At 34.3% G+C, this 19,620-nt stretch overlaps 1 protein-coding gene across 6 annotated transcripts in view; it reads left to right on the top strand.

The window, feature by feature from the left end:
- Positions 1–6,790, top strand: part of LOC114335486 (EGFR adapter protein-like) — a 1,026,571-nt gene extending 1,019,781 nt beyond the window's left edge. For all 6 annotated transcript variants that reach the window (XM_050644412.1, XM_028285729.2, XM_028285746.2 and 3 more), the window contains 2 exons: positions 1,275–1,798; positions 6,478–6,790. In XM_050644412.1, coding sequence (XP_050500369.1) covers positions 1,275–1,798; positions 6,478–6,687 — 734 coding nt within the window. In that variant the 3' untranslated portion in view covers positions 6,688–6,790. The remainder of the gene's footprint in view (positions 1–1,274; positions 1,799–6,477) is intronic.
- The last annotated feature ends 12,830 nt before the right edge of the window (positions 6,791–19,620 follow it).

Raw genomic sequence — 19,620 nt, 5'->3', positions numbered from 1 at the left:
GACTTTGTTTCTTGAGCTATTGCCTACTTACAGTCAAAATATCAAGTAAATTGATGCAGTAGGATGGAATTCGGAACTAAATACCCTTACTGACTGCACTAATTGTCAATTTTTTTAAAATAAATTCACATTTGAATAATCTTTAAAACCATAAGATTGATACTTTTAACCATCGCTTCATTATTTTTCTTGTTCTAGTGGTTCAGTTTGTTTGTTCCAGTTTCTTCATTGTTAACTTTTCATTTATCTTCGCGAAGATAAATGAAAAGCGATAAGTGTCGAGCTGCTTGCTCGGCACTTATTTTGGCAGACAATATCTGCATTATTTTATAAAAAGTCGGTCATCTTCTTGGTCTCGAATTTGTGAAGCTTTCGAGAACTTTCTTTTCAAAATACCGATGGTGTAAGGTTTAATGTACTGCTTAACAAATGTCTGCCATTCTTTGCGGTTTCTTGTTAATATCTTTGCGTCTCTCCATGTCAATCCTCTTCTCTCCAATATTTTTCCGATTATTTCATCCCATGTCTGCCTTGATCTTCTTCTTTTTTTTTGTTTTTTAATATGTATGCCTACCACACTCTTCTCACTGGTATGGTATTTTTCATCCGGTGTAAATGACCCCGCCAACTCAGCTGTCTCTGTTCTACAAACTCCAAAGTGGATTGTAGTTTCAGTTCGTTTCTTATATCCGTGTTCCTTATTTTATTAATTTTGGTAGCACCTTCAACTCTTCCCTAAAACTTCATCTCTATAGCCTTTATCTTGCTCTTTAGCCATTCAGTTAGTACCATAAATTAGTTAGTACCATAGATTCACTTCCAAATGTCAGAACAGATAATAGGTCTATTAACTGCGTTGAAAATTTTCATTTTTATATTCCGTGATATTTCTTTTCTGTATATAAATTTTTTGTACTTGTGTGAGATAGTTGAAACGTTTTCTCTGCTCTGCTATTGATTTCTGCTTCTAGAGATCTTGTTTCTTCTATTATTACTTTTAATTATGTAAAACTTGTTCTATTTTTGTCCCTTCAATTTCTATGTTAAGTCCTTTTCTTGTTTCTCCTATCTGCATACCATTCGTTTCGTTAATATTTATCTTCATTTCGTTTTCAGTGAGTACTTTTTTCCATATTTCCAGATTATTCTGAAGTTCTTTTTTAGTTTTTGCAATTAGAACCATATTGTCAATAAATACTCTTCTTTTAGCTGCTTTAGTATTATTTAATGAGTATTCTATTGTTCACTATAATTTTTACTTTCTCTTTTTTTAGGGAGTCCCACAAATCGACCACTTTCCGGCGGCTACGTGAACGAAACCGAAGAATCAAAAAACAGATCAAACACCACCGTAGATAACCTAAAAAACGAAATAGAAAACAACTCAAATTTATCAAAACGCATAGAACTCGAGACCACGACAAAAACCGATAGAGAATTCAAATGCAAGAGGATATCACAGCTAAGTTCCAGTAGTTCAAGTTCCGGACCGACAGGCGGCCAAGATAACAACCTCATAGGATTTACACCTACTCCACCACCACTGCCCGAGCGGACCGACTCGCTCAACAATAAAGAAGAGGGAGAGCTGAGGCTGGCGCCGTGGTTCCAGGCTGGTATTCCCAGGGAAATAGCCTTGGAGATACTGGCGCAGGAACCAGTGGGGGCTTTTATGGTTAGAGAGAGTACCAGTAAACCAGGATGTTTCGCTTTGTCCTTGAGGGTGCCTAGGAGTTTTCAGCCGACTGGAATTGCGCATTATTTAATTATTAGGGCGAATAAAGGCTACAAAATAAAGGTAAACCAAAAAATTTACTAATTATAATATTTCTGATTATTTGAGTAGACTAGAGTAGAGTAAATTTTTATTTGCCTAAACTTTTAACATAATTGAGCAAATAACGTCACATTACTAATAATCACATATTAAAAAATATTACTAATAATCACATATTAAAAAAAATATATTAACAATACACTAAAATATACAAACAATACAAATTACATTTATGCTGATCAAGGCTGATAGGCCAGGTACTCCACCACAGTATAGGGCTCAATGTTAACCAGATGTTGAAAAACCCTTCTTTTAAAAGCTTTATAGCTTGTTTCCCGTTAAATGTCAGATGGTAGACCATTGTAAAATTTAACACACGCATACAAAGGACTTCTCTCTGTTAGGGACAATCTGTGACGTGGAATATTAAAATTAAGGCTTCTTGTGTTATATTCATGATTTGGTAGCAGGTGATAAAACAAAGTAAAATTTTTAAAGAGGAACATAATACATTCATATATATAGATACCTGAGAAAGTGAGTATATTAAGTGATTTGAATCGGCCTCTACAGGATTCTCTCGCCTTTAGTCCTAGGATCACCCTGACTGCCCTTTTTGGACTATGAAGACAGTTGAGCTATCCACCGAAGCACCCCAGATGATTATTCTATACCGCATAATAGAATAAAAGTTTGCATAATATACCGATAGTACGATTCCCTGGTCTAGATACCTTTTTAAAACTCTTAATGAGTAGCAGGCTCTATTTAGTTTTTTTTGTCGCATTTTTTATTTGTTCCCCCCAATTCAAGTTCTGGTCAATATGAAGACCAAGAAACTTAACTGATCTAGAAGGTTCTGTGTTTTGTGGTAGAAGATTAACTGTATCTGGGAACTCTTCTCGTGATTGGCTGGTTCTAAAGTAAACAAATAGTGTCTTATGAGTATTAAGCACCAGCCTATTTCCACTGAACCACTGTTCAGCCTTGTCCAGAGTTTGTTCTGCCACTGAGGAGTGTTTCTAATGTTTCTTCCCAAAATAGCACGTTTGAGTCATCAGCAAAGTTTACAAGGTTTGAGGAACCACTAATCACCGCATTTGGCAGGTCATTTATATAGACCAAAAAGAGAAAAGGCCCCAAAACGCTCCCCTGTGGTATACCTAATTTTAAGTTTATCGGTTCAGAGTAAACCTTACATCCCTGTTTCTCCAAGCATACTTTTTGTGATCTATCTGTAAGAAATGATTTTATCCATTTCAATGCTGGTCCCTGTATTCCATAACAATATAATTTTTGCAATAGGAGAGCATGATCTAGGCTATCAAAAGCCTTAGATAGGTCTAAAAAAGCACCTAGTGTTTTCATTTTTGACTCTAGTTTTTCTAAAAATTTTGATATAAAATCATAGGTAGCTGTCTCAAGTGACCCCCCTGCAAGGAAACCGTGCTGCGAGCTACTAAATAAGTTGTTTGTAATAAAAAAGTTTTGTAGTCTGGAATATATTGCTTTTTCGAGTATTTTTGAGAATGATGGAAGAAGGATTATTGGTCTATAGTTCTCCATCTTAGTAACATCACCTTTTTTACGTAGTGGCTTGACAATTGCCAGTTTTAAACTTTGAGGAAATTTACCGTGCCTGAAAGAACACCAACGTGCCAAAACATCAAGCCTAGATTTACAATTTTTTGTATTATCATTTTGCAAGCACTGTTGAGATTTTTTTATTTGTTGCATTTATCTCTTTAAGTGGAAAACAGTTTATAAAAATTTTCTGAACTATATTCATGAAAGTATCCCACTGATCATCTACTTATAATGTCTCAATAACAGATACCCAGTCAACATTACTCAACATAAGTTTAAAAAAATCTTTATTCTCCTTGCTAAATATTCGTTTTTTTTTTTTTTGTTATATTTGAGTCAATTTTATTTAGTTCAAATTTTTCCTTTTGAGCAGTATGATCAGATGTATGAGGATTGAATACAACAGAATCAAATATGTCTAGATTTGTAAAAGTATTATCTATACAGAATTTTTTGTTACCTTGTATGCGTGTATAGTCTTTGATGAAGGGTTTAATATCAAAGGAGCTCAAAAACGTTTTTAATGTACCTTGGCAACCTACACCATCAAGCAACATATCCAAATTAAAATCTTTAGCCAGAAAAATGATAGAGTCCTTGTCAACAAAGTCACAGAATATTTGGTCCAATTTGTCTATTAAAACTTGTGGGTTTTCGGTTCGGTAAATGAACAGCACTACGATCTTTTTCCCATCAATTCGCACCTCTGCAGAGGAACACTCAAACACTGATCTTTCTGATAAGCTTAAAATGTGTTTCCGGGCTTTTGCAATAAACGGTTCTTTGATATATACCACACTACCACCATGTTTCTGTGAGCTGCCTCTACAATATGAAGATATTAGTTTGAAATTTTTCACATTGCAGTCCCTCATCTCTGTCAGCCACAAATAGAGATACATGTGGGAAGACCTCTACAATGGAGTATTTGTCTTCTTCATTACAACGAACTGCCATTCCGCCACCTTTTCCAACACTTAACAGGAAATACAACAGGCACAATAGGATATCCAGACCAATTGGAAAGGCCCTACCTGATTGTGAAAGACTACCAGTTGTTGATTTTAATCCTATCGATTGTGAGATTCAAAAAGTTGACAAACGTATTCTTAGCAAGGACCGAGTGTACTTGCTTTAGATATCAGAAGTCGTCAAGTTATGACATTGTTCAGAAGATTTCGTAGTACGTGATCCTGGCCCAATTTCAAAGTTGGCATCGCTGAGCGGTGCAATAATGTGGTTCTAATATAGCCGTCTCTGGAACTGTGTCCACTCACTTTACTTGAAGCTTCGGTCACTAGCTTAACGCATCTTTCAACTGCCTGTGTATGGCATGGGAAAGTATCTATACTCATAACAGGCTTGAAACCATTGCTCACATACTGTTTTATCTCTTCATTAGTCAATGTTCTTAACAGTGGAGGGGAGTCAGTGTACTGGTGCTCCATTTATTAATTTCGTAATACTATTTAGCTTCAAAGTTTAAGTGGGGTGGTTTAAAGATTCTGATAGAGTCACTTTCAGGTATTGCTTGCTTTGCCTTCATGATACGTCTGAAGCCCAGTTCTCGGATATGGTTTCTGTCATCAGTTACCATAGGCAAAAGTAAATTTTCGGGATGGGCAAATTAGTTCGAGATAAGCATTTCATTGTAAAACGGGATCAGAAGAAGCTCTTCTGGTAAGTGCCTTGTAGATTCAATGATTTTGTAATCATGTCTAGGCCCATTTGTGAATTTGTGGTTTATTTTTATGGCAAACCACATAGGCATATAACATTTGAGAATGAATGAATGTGACAATATCTCTCAGATTTTCAGAAGGGCTGGGCACACTGATGTAGAAACGCAAAACTCGGTTTGCAGTAGTAAGTCATCTTGAATGTGACATTGGGCCAGGATCACTTACTACAAAGTCTTCTGAACAATGTCCTGACTTGATGACTTGTGATATCTCAACCAAGTACAATTGGTCCTTGCTAAGAATACGCTTGTCAACTTTTGGAATCTCACAATCAATTGGATTAAAATCAATAACTGATTGTCTTTCACAATCAGGTAGGGCCTTTCCAATTGGTCCGGAATATTCTATTGGGCCTGTTGTATTTTCATCTTATTTATATCTAAGTATTGGAAAAGGTGGCCGAATGGCAGTTCGTTGTAATGGAGAAGACAAATACTCCATTGTAGAGGTATTCCCACATGTATCTCTATTTGTGGCTGCGCGCGCTTCGCTGGTATTCGTCACTTTCGCCTCACCTCTCGGTAGTCTGCTGTTTTTGACGAAGCTGCGCGACCGAATTCCACTTGAATATCAAAATTTATCTTATAAGCTTGAATTTTAAATATATTATTGTAACTGAATTAAACTATAGCATCTCTAAAAGTCGTATGATTAAATTGTACTAAACTTTAAAACTTTGCAAAAACTACTAATTTTACTCATTTTGTATTATGTTGCGCGACCGGAAGATATGAAACAAATGTATAATAAGTACATTTATATTAATTTTACATACTTTTAGTAGTTAATTCATGATATAGGAACGCAATTAAAACCATCTGGTCTGCTTAAAAATATGAAAAATTAAGGTTTTTCACAATTTTTGCTAACTTCGATGGCATTGCGCGACCGGAAGACAAATTAATAAAAAAATAATAATTAGTGCGTTTTTCACGTCTATACCAATGGCAACTTTTGTGAACTATAGCGATCTGAAATAAAAAAAAAAGTTTTTTTCGAACCACCCTATTGGTCACACTATCTATGCATGATACCATTAACCAAAATGTTTTTCTTATATATTAAATTATTTATTTCTCATATTTATAGTCTTAATAAATTTAATATACAAAAGAATAACTATTGTGTAACATCCTCTATCAGCAGTTTCATGAACATTAAGAAAACAACTAAGAGAAATCTATTTCTAATTTTATATACTTAGATATCTACACGCCCTAAGCAGGGATCCGTTTGTATCAAGCCCTTGATAACAGGTGGCGCTAGTTCTGCTGGTAAAAGATGGCGCTTTTTAAAAATCCTACATTTTTAACTGTTGTTGTACAAGTGATATTGTAATTCAAAATGCTAATTGAATAATTATTTTTTTAGGGCTTTACAAAAGAATTCACTTCACTGACATCTCTCATCACGCACCACTCGGTGATGCCGGAACTCCTCCCTTGTCCTCTATCGCTGAGCCGCTACCACCCGAGCTTCGTCAAAACCGATTCGAAGAGGGATTTCGCCGACATAGACCTTGATCCAGATTACAACACCCTGGCCGATTTTAGGAAAATGATGGCTGATTTGAATGTGTAGTTTTTGTGGGATTCTGTAGGTGGAATTGAGAGACTTTTATAAAAATTATGTACCAGGTTGTGAATGGTTTGAAAAAGAAAAAATATGTTTTATTTTTAAATTATTGAAAGGTTTATAGAAAATGTTTGTTGGTTGGATTATTGAATTTTTAAGGTTTAATATGGATTTTTCAGAAATATAGAAGCAGGAAAGTAACAGATTTTTATAGAGAAAAAACAGATATGCTTTGTGAATGTGAAGAACCAGATCAATTGGAGTAGATAATACAACTGAGAAGTATTTAGAAGAAGAACTAATAGAGCAAGTCATTGAAAATAACAGAGGCTTAAAATGTCCAAGACCAACACGCCAACACTGGGTGTTCAAAAAATTATCAAAATTAAATTTAATACGACAACATCCCTAATAACACCAAACATTCCATGTATGTTCCTAGAATGTACACACAGGACATTGAAAACATTCCTCAAATGTCCTCAAAAGCACAAGAACGTCCCCTAAATGTCCCAGGAAAGTCCTGTGTAAGCATTTTAAACATTCCTTGAATGTCTTGTTGGAACATTCCATGAATGTCTACGAATGTACTTTGAATATTCACAGTATATTTTTTAGACATTCCCTGGATATAGTCGCTGATGTGACATAATACCTCCGATTTGTTTTTTTATGAGTTTTGTAAGAGAGACAAAACTTTTTGTTACAGTCACCTCCTGTCTTCATATGATATTTTTAACATGTTTTGTAGTAAATTCAACTATCTATTTACTACAAAACATGTCAAAATTTACATGTGAAAACAGGAGATGACCCTAAAAAATGGTTTTTCGTCCGCTACAAAATTCATGAAAAAGCAGATAAGAGGTATTGTCACATCACTGACGATATACCAGAAGTATATGTGGCCATACCAAATACATAATACAACCTTGATAAATATAAACATTTTTATTGCACAAAATCTTGTCATATATTTTTTTCCATAATCATCACTACGATGATGATTCATTGTATTGAATTGTACATTACAATTACAATCTGGTCATAACTGACCAATGAGCAATTTTAATTTAACCTAAATTACTACTGTTCCTTAAAATTAAGAGCTTACCCTATAGCGTCTCTTATCTAGTCTAACAAGATCGTGCACTATTTTAACATACACAGGCACACAAGCACTGTGCTCTGCTTTTCACTATCACCTATCACTTAAACTATTTCAAAAGGCTTTTTCCTCTTCAATCTTCTTGTTTGCCCTGTAGTATCGAGGAGCTGGATTTCCTCAATATTCTCGTACTTATGAAGTTGTTGCTCGTGACTTCCTGCCATCTTCTTGATGATTATATCCAGGTTCCATTTCTAGGCCCTTATGGAGATCACTGTTTATCACATACCAAGGAGCATCCGAGCATCTACAATATTTCTCAGTATTTTGTTCTGGAATCTTTGTATAATTTTATATTACTTGGTCTAGTAAGTGGGCATCCATAAGTCCATACAGGTCTTAATATTTGTTTGGAAAGTACCTAATAACTTGTTATGCATCGACAATGTGGAGTTTCTTCTAACTAGCCAATACACTTTTTACATATAGGTATCTTTCTTTTGCCTTTCGTAGCCACAAGGCTATACGTTTCCTTCCTGTTTTTTTTGTAGACCACGTTCAGCTGATTCTAAAAAAATTAAAATAATTGGTAATTTTTCTATTCTATACAATTAAAAATTAAAAGAAATAGGTACTATTTACAGGTAATAATATGCATAAATAATTCGTTTCATAAAGAATAAAGAAAGTTGAAAACGGATTTTATAATACTTACATAATTGTTTAAACCAAAGAGATCCAGCCAGAGCAAAACGTGGCAAACTAACATACAGAACAGCAAAAATAGTCACTAATTCTAATTTCCATTTTCCATCCAATCATAAATTTTTAGCTGACAATAAAACACTGAAAAACGTTGGATACCTGCTATCGCGGCGGCACTGCGGTTGTTGGCACAACAGGGCCAGACCAGATGGCTGAAACGGGATAGAAGCACCCAGTACAGGAAACGAGATATTATAGTTGTTTATCTTAAGGTATGTCATTCAGAATTACATTATAGATTAGATAATATAGAATTTGACATCCTAGACTCTAACGTAAGAACAGAAGTAGATAATATAATAGACAAAAAATATAATACACAATGTAAAAAACTAAATAATCTAATTTCCAATAGTAAAAAACTCAATACTCATTATACAAAAAATTTTTCAAATCATACTTTTTTCAATAGATTTATAAACTTAACAGATACCAAATTCAATAATAGTGAGATAGAACTTTTAGAGAAAGGATTCAAACATAACTTGCCTCAACCTAATAATCAAAAAAATTTAGAATATTTAGGTGTAGAATGTGAAGTAGCGTTAAATAAAACTGCCAATAACATAGAAAAAAGCATCATTGCAAAATCTATTACCGATGTAGGTAGTGAAACTAATAATTCCTGTTACAAAGAAAACCAAATAGCCGTTTCAATTAAAAATAAATCAATAAATCATGACATAATATTTACAAAAGCAGACAAAGGTAACACTACTATTGCTATCGATAAAAGTGACTATAATAACAAAACAATAGAATTTTTAAATAACCAAAATAGTATAACACTAAACAAAGACCTCACAGAAAAATACCGAAAACAAATTAAACTAGCCATTGAAAATTCAAAATCAATACTAAATCCAACAGAACAGAAATACCTTAATATTATGAACCCACAACCCCCTAAATTATACTCTTTTATTAAACTACACAAACCTGACCACCCAATAAGACCTGTAGTTTCTTTTTATAAAGCTCCGTCATATAAACTTTCAAAAAAACTGTCAGATATTATTACAGAATACACTAAATTTTCACCTAAATTCACCGTAAAAAATACACTAGAACTAGTTAATAAAATACAACATTTTCAATTGCCCAACAACTCCATACTAATTTCATTTGACGTAAAAAATCTTTTTCCTAGTGTTCCTCCTACAGAAACTTTTGTTTTAGTTAAAAACCTTTTAGAACATAATAGTACAAATCCGATCATTGCATCTGAAATTTTACACCTTCTTGAAATTTGCATAAATCAAGACTATTTTGAATTCAATAATCAAATTTACACAAACAACAGTGCAGGACTTATTATGGGTAATCCTCTAAGCCCATTACTATCAGATATATTTATGAACCAACTTGAAACAACAATTTCTAAACACCCCGTATTTAAACAGTTCTTATATTGGTGGAGATACGTGGATGACATACTAGTCTGCTTTACAGGAACTAACAGACAACTTGACCAATTTCTATCATACATTAATTCACTTCATAGTAATATTGAGTTCACAATAGAAACAGAACAGAATAATTCCATAAACTTTCTAGATGTAACGATTACCAGACTACACAACAAACATGAATTCTCCGTATATCATAAACCTACCCATACTGACACAACTATACACAATTCATCATCCCTCCTACACAACACAAATTAGCAGCCTACCATAGCATAATACATAGACTGACAGAAATTCCTATGACAAAAAATAACTTCGAGACAGAACTAAATATCATTAGACAAATAGCAGTAAACAATGGCTATAACGAACAAACAATTAACAACATTTTAAACCAAAAACTCCATAAGAAAGCCTTGAAATTAGTGTATCCACCACCACAGAAAGAACCCAGTACCTTCTGCTCTCTCACATATACTGGCAAAATAACAACAAAAATAGCCAGATACATAAAAAAGAAAGGAATAACACCAGCTTTCAGAACTAACAACAACTTAAGCAAACATATTAAAAACAATAAAAGCCGAAAGAGAAAGCAACTACAGAGTGGTGTGTACAAACTAACTTGTGGTGACTGTCCGAAAACTTACATCGGTCAAACTGGCAGAACTTTTGACAAACGGATAGCAGAACACAAAAGGGCTTTCAACAATAGAAAAACAGACACTTCTACATACGCACTTCACCTTCTAGATCATAATCATTCTTTCAATGAAGAGTTTCAAATTCTACATATTCAAAATAAAGGCCTTAAGCTATCACTTTTAGAATCAATGGAAATTAATAAATTGAAAAATACAGATATAATTCTGAATGACCAACTCGAGACAAACAGCTCCCCACTCCTCAACCTCTTCAGTTAAAGACTTAAAAAGGCAAACACATTGTAAAATATATCACTTGAGAAAGGCACTTTGCCGAAACAGCTGTAGTAATAACATAGTTGTAATAAATTTTGTGGAAGTATAGAAAACAAACGTTTTTCAGTGTTTTATTGTGAGATAAAATGAACTTCCATCAAGTAACGGTCGAATCCATCAATTATATAAATTTTTAGGTTAACATGAAATGTGAAAATGTGATGACCACGCGGCACGCGGACCCTACTTACATAGAACACGCGCGGAAAATTTGAAAATGAACGCAAATTGAATAGTAAATGGCCTCACTTAAAATATAGAACATTGGTAGTATGTTCATAGAATGTCTTGTGGTAACATTCCACCAATAATTTAATCAGATGTTCACCGAATGTTCCTTGAATGTCCAGGACATTCAAACATTAATAGAACTTTGATAGTACATTCCTGGAATGTTTTGTGTTGTTAGGGATTAACAAGGAAGAGAAGAACAAATATAAAACAAATGTAGAAGACTTAATCTTGTATAGCTCGCAAAGCCCGCCTAATAAATCAACAAAGGAGAATGTTAAAAGAAAAATAAAAGATAACGAGGTATCAAATATACCTAGAGGGATTCGAAATAGAAAAGGCAAGCAAAAAGAAACAAGCAAGACAGTAACAATCTCCTATAGAGCTATACCTACCCTTGCTCAGTCAGATATACAAACTGTTTATAAGAGTTATTAACAATCGGTTGATATACAAAATGGTGAATAACCAACGGGTTGAACATTGCTTCCGCAAAGCATTATAGTACATCAGACCATCTGTTGACAATGAGAACATGGATAGAGACGGCAAATTAATACAAACTACCTACCCGTATTTCTTGCCTTCGTATACAAAGAAAAGCCATTTGATAGTATCGAAACGTATGCCATAGAACAAGATATTAATAATTGTAGAAGAGGCTCGAGATATAGGCAACTAATACATAATACGCCTATATGAAAACGTAACTATGATAGTAGAACTAGACGAGAATACAAATCCCATCCCCATTAAGAGAGGAGTTAGACAAGGAGACGTAATATCGCTCAATATTTTTGATCGGTCCCTAGAAAATGTCTTCAAAATTACAAATTGGTCAACATATGGCATTAACGTTAATGGTAACAAGTTAAACCACCATGAAATGGAACTGGCTAGGACACGTGCCACGACAAAACATCGAAAGGTGGACGAGAAACATTGTACATTCGAGACCACGCGAGCAAAGTCGTAGTCGAGGAAGACACCAAAGCAAAAATGGAGAAAAACTGGCACCAAATAGCACAAAACAAAGAAGAATGGAGAACTCATGGGGAGGCCTTTGTCCAGGAGTGGATACAAACAGGCCGAAGAAGAAGAGACGAAGAATAATGATAGTAATAATAGTAGTTAATGTTTTTTTAATAAAGTAATTAAAATTTCAACTTTTAAATTTCTTGTCAAATGTTTCTATATTTTTTCTTTTTCTAATCCTGGTCATGAAGAAATATATCAAAGAGTATATCCAGTAAATGAACTAGTCGATTTTTATTTTTATGAAAGTGATGGTGGTGTGGAACCAAGGACGCAATTTTTGTGGAACATGTGATATATAAAAAACTGCAAATTTACATAAACTGTTCTAAAATAACATTTTTTAACTAACAAATAGATGAAGAAAGTGAGAAAGAAGAAAAAGTTAATCTATATATAGGTTATAGTCTTTTCTATGAACTCTATTTATCTACATATTCACGGTAAATAATACATTAGCGCCATTTTTAATACTTGGTAGTGGAGTAAATGTAAAATAATTTGTTTTTTACTGAGTTGTGTGTTAAAAATAGCCAAAAGGCCAAGATAGTGGCAAACTGGTTTATTATAATTTCTGATTAATTTGGTTTTCACAAGATTGTAAAATAAATGTAAAACAGATATGGTTGCACGTTATATTTCATATTGATCACCACTATTTGATCTTCCAGAGAGCTTTCCACATATATACTGTTGTAGACATGAGTAGACATCATACCTACAGTGACTAGTGAGGACGTTTGAGTTGGAATAAATTCATCATCTCGAGAAGGGGCGAATTTGGAGAGAAATCCTGAGACAGGTCGATTTTTATTTTTAAATTATGACCTTTTGGCATTTATGTCATACTAGTGACGCCGTCCATCTAGGCGTGATGACGTAATCGATGATTTTTTAAATAAGAGTAGGGGTCGTGTTTTGAAAGGTTATCTAATTCTCTATTAAGCAATATAAACGTTAACATAATTATTTATGCAGGGTGTCCAAAAATTTTTTTTTAAATAAATTAATTGAGATAAAAAGAAGAATGTATGTAATTCATTTATTTCAAAATACATTTGAGTGCTGTCAAAAAATAGGAAGGAATGTTTATTTGACAAATAAACATTGTTTTTCGCTGAAATAATTTTTTGTACACTCTGTATAAATAATTATATTAATGTTTATATTACTAAATAGATAATTAAATAACCTTTCAAATGAGCTATCACACGACCCCTACCCTCATTTAAAAAAATCATCATTACGCCCAGATGGATGACGTCACTAGTATGGTATAATATATCATATATTATATGCCAATATATCATATATTATATGACATATTATATGCCAAAAAGTCATAATTTAAAAATAAAAATCGACCTGTCTCAGGATTTTTGTCTAAATTCGCCCATTCTTGAGATAATGAATTTATTCCAACTCAAAGGTCCTCACTGTATGTGATATATCACGTATATTTTCTCCCTATTTACTACTGTCGTAAGTGGAGAGAAAAGTGTATAAGTGGGTGCAACACTCGATTCTATCAAACAATTTATTATCTCAGGATGTTGATACAGTATCATTCTCCCACACTATAGTCTTCCTAATACCGTGGTAAATGATGAACTCTTTCAGTTCTTCTAGGAGTTCCTGATAGTGGGCATGAGCTCGTATAACTGAGTATAACTGCCTTGTATAATTAATACGAGCAATTATTGAGGCTCGAATGTAGCTCATGTGGGTCCTCTACCAACACTGATTCTTAACTTGACATATCTAGTATTTCTCCTTCACCTCATCCAATTGGAGCCAGATGACGATTAGACACTGTGGTCTCCCGTCCGTCTTTTAGTCTAACAAAAGAGTGCTCAAAAGTTGCCTCTATTATCTCCACTTCTTATACAATAGACTGGTACTTGCTTTTCCGATCGAGCCTTTCATCAAGATCTGCACTAATTCTGATAGCCATGACGATATTTTATTTCTATTTCCATACAGTTAGTTATTACAACTGGTAATTATTCTTCCCAGGTTCCAACAGGTGCTTTATGTAATTCAGAGGCTGGTTAAATAGGTTTCCAGACGGTAGAATTCAACTTCTCTACTTGACCATTTCCTTGTCGATTATAAGCAGTAGTCCTACTTATTGCGATTCCTGAGTTGATAGATTCTTTGACTTAAGCTGATAGAAACGAAATCCCTTCATCTGAATGGATGGCTACAGGCATTCTAAACATCATAAATAGGTTATTTAAATTCTTGATTGCCGTTTTGGCACTAATGTCACTGACTGGGAAAGCAAATGAGAATTTGGAGTACTCATCTGTTATCGTAAAAATATAACGATTATTAGTATTCGAAGGCACTGGTCCAAGGTAGATGTGGCTTTTATAAGTTTCGGAAAAGGCCCCATATTCTTAAAGTACCTCTACTTATATTAGCACATACTTGACAGTCACGAGTCGTAGTCTTGACTTCATTGAGGGAGAAAGATAAATAAGTGACGAGTTTTGATACACCTACCGTCGTGGTAGCAGCGCAAGAGCAGATGCGCGATAAAGCATCCGCTGTTTGGTTGTCTTTTTCTGGTCGATATACTATGTCATATTTATAAGGTGCCAATTCAAGTCGCCATCTTTGTATTTCTTCATTCTTCATCTTGCTGGAGTGCTTGGCGTTGAACCGACTTTTGATATGTGATGACTGTGAAAGGCTTTCCTATAAGAAAATGACGCCACTTTTTTAGAGATTCAACGATAGCGAACGCTTCTCTCTCTATAGCAGAATGGTTTAGCTTGCTAGAGTTAAGCGATCTTGAAAAGAACACAACTGTTCTGGATCATGACTCAAGGTAGCAGCAATCGAGTATAGTACTTTTCAACACTTCTCATTTGTTTCGAGCTTCTCTCAAATGTCGTATATTAATATTATACACGGAATATACGACATAATATGACAACAGCTCGAAACAAATGAGAAGCGTTGATAAGCCATATTCTGAAGCATCAGGTTCAACAACGATTGGCATATTTTCGTTGATAGCGTGAACAGAGGACTTTGCAACAATAGACTTCAGATTTTCAAATCATGATAAAGCAGCTTCTTTCAACGGAAGATTGTTGACATGCGCTGAAGTATGAACCCTTTCGGAAAAGTTGGGAATCAATTTTGAATAATGGGCAAACACACCAATACCCTTCTGAGAGATGCAGTGTATTTGGTAGAGGCATTTTTAACAAAGGTGGTAGGCTGTTACCATCGGACTTTATGACATGGTTTGGTGCTATAGTATAACCAAGAAGTTTATTTATTTATTTAACATGCTCTACAGACCTTGGAGGCCTAGGGCTTTACAACTTAACAATAACAATTTTACATAATACAAATAACAATATATACTAATGTCTTATATTTATTATATAATTTGATTTAATGACTATGTAAAAATTGCTGCACTATGTTTCTCCACTGTATCTTGTTTTTCGCTTTCTCTTTCCAGTCTGTAATTTCCATCGATCCTATATCTTCTTGAAACTTTTCGTGCCATCTTTTTCTTGGTCTACCTCGTCTCCTTGTCCCAACTGGTTTTCTTAATAGTATCTTCTTTGGCATTCTTGACCTATCCATCCTCTCGACATGACCTGCCCACCTGATTCTTTGTGCCTTTGTGTATCTTGTTATAGTTGGTTCCTTGTAAAGCATCCTTAATTCTTCATTAGTTCTTCTTTGCCAACCATCTGCCGTATTTTTTCCCCCGAAAATAGTCCTCAGTACCTTGCGTTCCCATCTCTCTATCATTTCTTCTTCTGTTTTGTTTAGTACCCATGTTTCACATCCGTAGGTGACTGTTGCTCTTATTACAGTTTGGTATATTCTAATTTTCGTCTTTCTTGATACGTAATTTGACTTTAATAATTTTTTTAAACTGCCGACCTTTCGGTTACCTTTAGCTATCCTGTGCTTTAGTTCGTTTTGCTCGTGTCCTTTTTCATCTATAATGGCACCTAGATATGTAAAGTGATTTACTCGTTTAAATTTATATTCTTTTCCATCGAACGCTGTTAACTTTAGCATATCTACAGGTTCTCTTTCTGTGTTGCCTAGCACCATATACTTCGTCTTTTCTTCATTTATTTCTAGGCCGAATTTTTTTGCCTCTCTGACTAATCTTCTCATGATTTTCTTTAATTCGGTATTAGTTTTTGCTAGCAGTGTAAGGTCGTCGGCGTAGGCCATGCATTGATGTTCGTTACGGTAGATCGTTTCTTGTATTTCTATTCTGCTGTTCCTTACAATTGTTTCCAAAACTAGGTTAAATAACACAGTTGATAGAGGGTCACCTTGTCTAAGTCCTTTTTTGACTATAAACTCTTCCGATTTGTGACTGTTCCACACTATTTCGTTAGATGTCATATTTAAGGTAATTCTTATTAACTTGATTAGCTTTTCTGGTATTTCCATTTGCCGTAGGGCTTCATACATTTTTTTCCTATTAATTTTGTCATAGGCCTGCTTAAAATCTATGAATAGTGCATATAAAACCATTTTATGTTCGTAGCAGCTTGTTTGGATTTCTTTTATGTTAAATATTTGCTCTGTCGTCGATCTATTGTTTCTAAAGCCTGCTTGGTATTCTCCTATTAGTTTATCTGCGTATACCTCTAATCTTTCTCTTACAATCCTAGCAAATATCTTATAGCACACGTCCAGCAAAGCAATACCCCTGTAATTCTGCAACATCGTTGCATCCCCTTTTTTATGTAATGGGATTATCCAGGCTTTGGCCCACTCTTCAGGCATCTTTTCTTCTTTCCATGTAAGTTCTATCAGTTCATACACCTTTTCCAGTAGTTTTCTTCCCCCTGCTTTCAGCATTTCTGCACTTATTTCGTTTGGCCCTGGACTTTTATTGTTTTTCAATTTGCTTACAACTCTTTGCACTTCGTCTTTGGATGGTTCGGCTATTCTTATATCTGCACCCTCTGTTCTGTCTTCATCCTCTCCCTGATCTTCATCATCACTGTTTAGTAACGTTTCGAAATACATTTTCCATTCTTTCATAACTTTTCCCGGCTCACTTACTAGCTCTCCTTCTCTGGTCTTTATGTAGCTTGTTTTGCTTTGGTAACCTTTTTCTACTTTTTTTACCTCTTGATAAAATGATCTTATTTCATTGTTTTTAAATTTTTCTTCTATCTCCTGCAACTTTTTTTCATTGGATTCTCTCTTTTTCTTCCTGCAACTTTTCTTTAACTGTTTTCGTACGTGGTTATACTCTTCTCTGTTTTTGTCGTTAGGGTTGGTCAACATACGTATTCTTAACTTTTTCTTCTCTTCTGACAGCTCTGCACACTCCCTATCAAACCACTCCTTAGTTCTTGTCTGTTTTTTAATTCTGGGTATCAATTTTCTGCTTACTTCTTTTGTAATGTGTTTTATTTGTTCCCATCTTTCTTCTACATCTGTGGCTTCATTCTTTGTTTCCAAAAACAAAGAAATTTATTACTGTTTTATTAAATTTGCTCTTGGTTTTGTTGAGAGCGAAGACATATTTGTTGATGGCTTTCAGAAAGTTCTCAAGATTTTTGGCATGTTCTACCTTCGTCTTACAACCAACCGTTATGTCTTCAAGGTAGGCATATGCCCCTTCTAGGTTTTTTGTGCGTGTGAGCCAGTCGATTGTTCTTTGGAAACTGGTACACCATTGCTAAACAACAAACAAAATACGACGAAATTAAAAAAGAATTAAAAAATAAGGCATATAAACGCTTTCGGTATTTTTTCTTTTCGCGATGCTTATGTGATGTTATTTTTCAAAAATATACAACAAGAGTCGAATATACAATGTATATCTCATATACATATAGACTTTAATAACTTTTTTGAAATGCCTTGTTATCTGCAAAACAGTATAAGTTTTAGAGAATAGTTAAGTTCGGACTATAAGCCTATTGAATTATTTTACGTCACGTCAATACCATTTTTCTATGTCATTAACATGCAACCATTTTGTTACCATTACGAAACTACTATAAGACCCTAATTGACCTCTAACCGTGTTATTTATTGACCTATTTTATGCTTTTGGTAACTGGATCTGTTATTTTGCTTGATTTCTATTCAGTGATTTGTTGGACCAATGAATAATCCCTTAATGAATGTTAAATTAATGTATAAATGATCGATTACTAATAGAAGATGATACCTAGTCCGTATGTGCATCAAATTTTTGTAAATATATGAAAAAATCAAATTGTCGAGTTTTCGAACCGTATATTTTTACGAATAATTGTTAAAAGTCAATTGTTGTAAACTACTTTGTAAATTGTTATCGTAAATATTATAAATAAATAACCATTGGACCCTTTTTCTCCTCCTTTTTTCTATTTACTATCATAACAGCGAACTGCTCTAGAAGTATAGACGTGATAACATGAATCTCTTTGAAATTAACTGAAGAAATTAATGTAATTTGATGGTTTTTGCAGGTTGCAGATTTTATTTGCTTTAATTCAACATGATCATAATGATTCTCATTGCCTTCATCCCTGTGCGGGGTCAGCGTCTCTGATTACATTGCTCACTTAAGTTTCTCTTGCGTCATATCAATATATACCAGGGGTGGCCAAGCTCCTTGATAATCCGAGCCATCTTTCAAAATTGGAAAATTTTCGCCAGCCTCAACTAAACAATTGTCTAAAAAGTGTAAAAAGGTATTAAATTTTTCTCTCACTGTTTGGATTCCACGAATTTTAAAGTGAAATAAAATGGTTCACATCGTTGTTTCAAATATGCAAATAATTCTACAAGCAGCCCTTCCTAATTCAGGATATTTCGATTCTTCATCATCCTTTCATTTTTTTCTTGGATAGACTACTGATCTTCTATCGTCTCTCAAAAACGCCGTCTTTAACACTATGTCTTCTTTTGATCTACCACATGACCTGCCCATCTTATCTTAGCTTTTATACGTCTGTCGATGGTTTCAGTACCATACACAGTCACCAATTCAGCTTTGCGGCGCCTTCTCCACTCTCCTGTCAATTCATCTCTTTGAGGGCCAAATATCGTTCTGAGAAGTTTGTTTTTAAATACCAGGCAACTTATTTATTTCCCGCTGATGTACAGGCCATGTTTCACTTCGATATGTACCAATTGGGCGAATAATTGGCTGTAGTCTTAATTTAGATTGTCTTTTTAGCAGCTTAGATCTTAATAATGATGATAGGGAGTATAATGTTCTATTCCACGCAGCTGACGCAGCTATCCTTACTGAGACCTCTCTTTATATGGGGTATTGTTTTTATATGCCCCTAGATATTTAAACTATTTTGCTAAGTACTTCGAAGTTGTGGTCATTAATAGTTATGTTCTGCCTAACTCTTGGTCTTGGATTTTTGGTTACTAACATGTATTTCCTCGT

This window comes from Diabrotica virgifera, chromosome 2 (genome assembly GCF_917563875.1).
Source record: "Diabrotica virgifera virgifera chromosome 2, PGI_DIABVI_V3a".
Classification (NCBI taxonomy): Eukaryota; Metazoa; Arthropoda; class Insecta; order Coleoptera; family Chrysomelidae; genus Diabrotica; species Diabrotica virgifera.
Note: the sequence above shows the minus strand (reverse complement) of the source record. Positions and strands in the feature narration are given on the sequence as shown.